Raw genomic sequence first — 5,410 nt, 5'->3', positions numbered from 1 at the left:
CATGCATTCTTCAACCTTTTTGGGAGGATATACATATGTATATCTATATATATGTATGTCTACATATATCTGTAATGAATACTCGTACGAATAACATAACACAATTTTTTTATAGCTTTATATGTATATTAATCGTATGGAATAAAAAAAAAAAAAACATTTTATACAAGAAAAATACGAACATCTACAAGCCACACACATTCGCAAATAAATAAAAGAAAAGTAAACCGAAATTCAATTGAAATCCAGAATCAAAAGAATGACTAAATGCGTGAAATATTACATGGAATTACATTTAGATTTATGTTCTGAGAAATGTTTTAATAAACGCAAGAATTAAGAACTAAAAATACAAAAAAATTAAACATTTACTGAAGGAGGAGACATTTTCACAGAAAATGATCCATCAATCCACCCTTCTCTATCCATCTATCCATCCATCCGTCTATCCATCCTTCTCTATCCCGTGCTATTGAGCTTGTACACGCGACACTTATTGTCGGTCAAGGCGGCCAGATAGGAGCCAATGCTGTTGCTCACGGGACAAAAGTCGTAGATCACCTCATTGACGGGCATCGTTTGGACACGCTCCTCCCGGCGGACGTCGTACAGCATCAGCTGCTTGTTATTCTGCAGATAGCTAACGATCAGGGTGTTATCCTCGACACCCAGCTGAGTGGGTCGTGTCATGATGGGCGTGGCTGAGGGTCCAAAGATGGTGACTCTCGCCCGGAACACCGGGATGTCTTCGATCTTGTCCAGTTGCCCCAGTATGAACCGAGAGTTGGGCGAGTTCGGATTGCTGCGAGCCGAAATGAGCAGAGTGTCCTGCACATGGTCGTACTGCATTGAGAGGAACGGTCCGTCGACATTGAGGCGCGTGGCCTGGGCCACTTCGCCGGCCGAAACATACTCGTAGAAGGACAACGCAGAAAGCTGGCAGACGAGGAATCCCCCATAGGGAAAGGTCTTGTTCGGGGGCACAGCCTCGATGTGTATCACAGGACTAAAGTTCTCTAAAAATATAAGGGTACAAAAATCAGTTTTTTCGGATTAGATACATAGTGTTGTAGATGCACCCACCATTGGCCTGGTATTGGCCGAGAATGCTATCGGGAAAGCGCAGATCATAGATGTAGGCCCCGCCACGGAGATCGCCTCCATACAGATAGTTATCCCGGTCGTTACGATCGAAGCCGCAGGCCCAGAGCGTCTTATCCATTGCTGAGACCATGCACGACTGCAGCTTGGTGCGTACATCGAACAGCTTGATCTTGGACTCGCGACTGGACACAGCCAGCAGCTGCTTCGAATCACTGAATGCGATATCCCGCACCAGCATGGCCGTTGTGTAAAGGAAGTGCAGCGGCTGGAAGTTTAAGGGATCGATAAAGCGCACTCCGTAGCCGGGGAACAGGCTCTGGCCACTCTTCTGGCTGGCCATCAGCAGCGAGTGTTTGCTGGAGAAGTGCATCACGCGGCAGCCGGGGTCGCGGGTGATCTCAAAGTTCTTCTCCATGTATAGGCGATGCATGGGCAGCTGCTGGATGGGCCTTTTCTTTGCTGCATCCGACAGAACGGAGAACGCTCCACGGCCGCCAGTTCCTTCGGTCAAAGCGACCAGCTGGTCGTATTTCTTTTTCGTTTGCAACAGCTTATCGCTGGTCACGAAGTGAGCCAGTTTTGCGGCCGACAGCTCTGTGGCCAGGATGTGGTTGCGTCGGCGCTCTTCCTCCAGCTGATCCCTGATTTCGGTGTCCACCACTACGATGCGCTTGGCATACAGGTGGCGGATGTCCCTGTATGTGGCCTTTGACTTGCACTGGGGGCACACCTTCACGGACGACTGTCTCTGGCTTTCGGCCAGCCAGCGGCGGATGCATTCCTCTCCAAACAGATGGCCACAGCGTAAAGAGACCAGTCTATGGTCTCCACTCATCTCCCACGAGTCCAGGCAGATGGGGCACGTGAGACCATCGTCTTCGTCCACTTGTGGTGGCGCAGGAGCCTTTGTCGGCTCGGGCGTCTTCGTCAGGCTTTTGTCTGCAGCGCATAGACGCTTGCGTTTCTTTGGCGGCGATGGTGTTTCTAGATTTATGATATCTCCCTGTCCTGGGGCTCTTTGCGAGTTGGTCGGCGGACTGGCAGGTTGCGGCTGTGGCTCCGCATCCTCCTCTAGGGCGTTCAGTTCTGCCTCAAGAACTTCCACATCATTTGCAGCATCGTCTGCTGCAGCCGCTTGCTGCGCATCAGCCTCACCATCAGCCTCGCGACGCTCCAACGGCGCCAGGACATCCAATGCTGACAGTCCTGGATCCATAAGTACTTCTAGTTGTTGCAGTTCCACTGGCAGCCCGCCAACCATCGCTAGTTCGGGATACTGTGTGATAAATCTTTGCCAGTTCTGGCGTCGCACAACGGGCTGAAGAGACTCCTGACTTTCCTCCGAATAGGCTTCGGCATCGGCGGTGGCGTCGTCGTCGGCATCGGCATCGGCGGTGGCGTCGTCATCGGTATCCGCCACTTGCTCCCAACTGTCATCACTTTCCTCGTGACTCATAACCGTTGATTATCTTAAATTTCATCAAGAACTGGCGCAAAAAATTTGATTTCTTAAATGTGTTGTAGTTTTTAAGTTCTTTTCAATTTCGACAACAGCTAGAACAGAGCAATGTGCGATATTCCTTGTAATACTATCGATGTTTTTTCTGTCGATGGCTGGTTGTTCAGAATTTCATGCATACACTGAAGCAGTCACTCTAAAAGGGAGTAATTAATATGCCACCAAAATCACCATGAAGGCAGAAGAGATCGTATCGGGCAGGGAGCTGCTACTGGCGATTTGAAATTTTTGGTCATTTTCATTTTAAGCTTAAAATATTTTAAAATTACGATGTTCAATAGTGCGATAAGTATCGCGACCGCCGATAAAATGGGCAGAAAGGTTAGCCCATTGTCGACCAGTATTAAAATACACTCCACTTTAGCGCAGTTCAGGTGAAAGGTATGGCAGTCTTTTTTGCGAGTAATGAGAAAGGGCATGATGGATCTGCAAGAAGAATTTACAAACAGTAAACACTCAAGTTTTTCACTCCTGTAAATAGAGGAGGGTCAGGAGGGCTAAGCTCGTTTTTTCATCGGTATATTCACGATATATTTGGAACATTAGACGGTATGTTTCTGGCGAAAAGTATAAATAAATCCACGGTCACACTGCCCTATCTTTGGACGCCTTCGCAGCCGCGATTTGTTGAAAAAATCAAAAAACCGCTTTTGAAATCGGTAAAAGTGCAAGATATACGAGCTGAATAAAGTCACGGCACGTACAGTGAAGCCCTTGCAGTGAGTTTCAAGTTGAAGTAAGAATTCCATCGAACCCAACCGGCATTTCGCCTCGCGGCAAATAATTGCATCAGTATTGGTGGCCGCCACCGCCAAAGCACAGCAAAGCGCAAACCAAAGAAAGTTTGCTCATTACAATTGTAAATCATTCACAGGTGTTAATTAGAAAGATAGAGAGAGAGCGATAGAGTGAGTGGGAGCTTTTCCAGATAGAAAAGACTGGTAAGGCGACATTGCGGGGCGAAATATACCACAACGCAATTAACCCTCTGCGCCCCTGGCCTTGAACTCAATAGACTTGGCTGCCGTCCATACAGTGACGCCGCGACACACAGACACACATACCCGAAAGCCGCTTTCCTGCCACTTCCACTGCCACTGCTCTACTAACCGAAAGAAAAGAACCGAACTTGAAAGAACCATGGCTGACCCAAAGACACCCGAGAAGATGCTTTCCGCCAAGCCGCCAGTGTTCCATCATCATAATAACAGCCCGAATGCCTCGCTGCAGCTACCGAGTCCCATAATCACGCGACGCACACGCACGGCCTCGACGTAAGTCCATCTCCTACATCTCCATCTCCCTTTCTCTGGCATTGATTTAATTGTCTCTTCCCACTGCTCCCTCCATCCATTGGACCTGGCCGTCGCTTTTGCGCGCGCACAAAACACACACAAAAAAAAAACACAACATAAACCCAACAAAAAATGGAATAAATTTAGCTCGGCTCGGGCCTTGGAGAACCCAGTGGTGACCGGCGTGGTAAAGTCCTTTAGCCGTAGCAAAGGACACGGCTTTATAATCCCCACCGCCGGTGGCGAGGACGTTTTTTGCCATGTTTCCGAGTAAGTTGTTTAATAATGCATTCAACCTTCGCTTCGCCCACCGTTTAACGTTTCGCTCACTGCTCACAAAAATTCCAGCATCGAAGGTGAATATGTGCCCATGCCCGGGGATGAGGTCAAATACCGTCTGTGCGCCATTCCGCCAAAGTACGAGAAACACCAGGCCGTGCACGTACAGATAAGCAACTTGACTCCCGAGGTGCACCACAAATGGGAGGAGCCCGTGTTTGGATCCTCGCCCGCCAAGTAGGTGTGGTGTGTTTGGAGGGAGGGCAAAGGAGGACGAATAAATGTTAGCAGCCTTCCATGGACTTTAATTGGACTGGAGCACGCCACACACGAGATGCTTAGATGGAAACAACACGGAAGGGGAAAAAACCAACAATAACCATGAAAATGAAAGCGAACTGTCGAAAGAACCATAACAGAAACAGAACCAGAGACCAGAAAAGAAGAGCCAGCCATTAAAGTATCAATTGAACACTTACTTAATTAGACTCTAAGCGATAGAAGCGTTAGAAGCGATAGAAACAGAAAAACATAACAGTCACAAATGTTGCCTTGAATTGGAAGAGGATAGCGACAGCTGAAACCAGTTTTACTCAAGTAATGCATATTGAAATCGTATTTGGAAATTGAAATTGTTGTTCGAGATCATTGATGACATGATGATCGCCTGCCAGCATGCCAGCCTAGCAGCCAGGCCTTGCTCGGCCCGGCCCGTTTGTGTATCCACCAATTGGTTCTGGAGCCTGTATCAGTAATTACTTTTAATTATAATGAAATATCTGAATGTGTTCGCCAAGCAAACGAAACAGAAATTCAATTTATTATTATACCAACAAATGCTGCGAATTAAATATGCACTTTTTTTTCAATCTTTATGAGTGTGTTGTATTGTGTGTGCTGCTTGCACGGAATGGAATGGTGAAATTGAATTTTATCTGCATGTTAATGTATTGTATACATTGTGCGAATATATACATGCCCCAGTTGTACAATGTCTTATCTGTGGGCATGGGAAGTCGAGCAACTGGACTCTCGCAGTGTGTATACCCAAGGGTACCTATCTAAAAAAAGCTCCAAAAATGCCCCAAGTTGAATTTAAACATTGGTTGGGCGCGAACAATTTGAATTTCATTTTACGAGTGGGACGACCTTGTGGCCTGATCCGCCTCGGGATCGTCGAATGTCTTTCACGGTCTACTTCTGGGATGAGTGA

At 47.3% G+C, this 5,410-nt stretch overlaps 2 protein-coding genes across 4 annotated transcripts; one reads left to right on the top strand and one right to left on the bottom strand.

Annotated features, from left to right (window-relative positions):
- Window positions 1-279: 279 nt before the first annotated feature.
- On the bottom strand, window positions 280-2,620 carry LOC6600621 (E3 ubiquitin-protein ligase RFWD3). The gene is made up of 2 exons (XM_002025696.2): window positions 1,084-2,620; window positions 280-1,016 (listed from the first exon to the last, which is right to left on the bottom strand). Exons 1-2 carry the CDS (start codon window positions 2,558-2,560, stop codon window positions 460-462), a joined length of 2,034 nt encoding a protein of 677 aa, XP_002025732.2. The 5' UTR covers window positions 2,561-2,620; the 3' UTR covers window positions 280-459.
- A 611-nt stretch (window positions 2,621-3,231) lies between these two features.
- On the top strand, window positions 3,232-5,072 carry LOC6600619 (cold shock domain-containing protein CG9705). 3 transcript variants are annotated; one of them, XM_026991887.1, is made up of 5 exons: window positions 3,232-3,359; window positions 3,498-3,564; window positions 3,639-3,897; window positions 4,066-4,188; window positions 4,267-5,072. In XM_026991887.1, the coding sequence occupies exons 3-5, from the start codon at window positions 3,764-3,766 to the stop codon at window positions 4,436-4,438; spliced, it is 429 nt and encodes a 142-aa protein (XP_026847688.1). In that variant the 5' UTR covers window positions 3,232-3,359; window positions 3,498-3,564; window positions 3,639-3,763; the 3' UTR covers window positions 4,439-5,072. The 3 variants fall into 3 exon arrangements, with proteins under 3 accessions (XP_026847688.1, XP_026847687.1, XP_002025730.1); XM_026991886.1 differs by having other exon boundaries at window positions 3,232-3,342; window positions 3,498-3,897; XM_002025694.2 differs by having other exon boundaries at window positions 3,498-3,897.
- The last annotated feature ends 338 nt before the right edge of the window (window positions 5,073-5,410 follow it).

This window comes from Drosophila persimilis, unplaced genomic scaffold (genome assembly GCF_003286085.1).
Source record: "Drosophila persimilis strain 14011-0111.01,24,50 unplaced genomic scaffold, DperRS2 tig00000686-arrow-arrow-pilon, whole genome shotgun sequence".
Taxonomy (NCBI): Eukaryota; Metazoa; Arthropoda; class Insecta; order Diptera; family Drosophilidae; genus Drosophila; species Drosophila persimilis.
The sequence above is the reverse complement of the archived record's forward strand: the minus strand, read 5'-3'. Positions and strand labels throughout refer to the sequence as shown.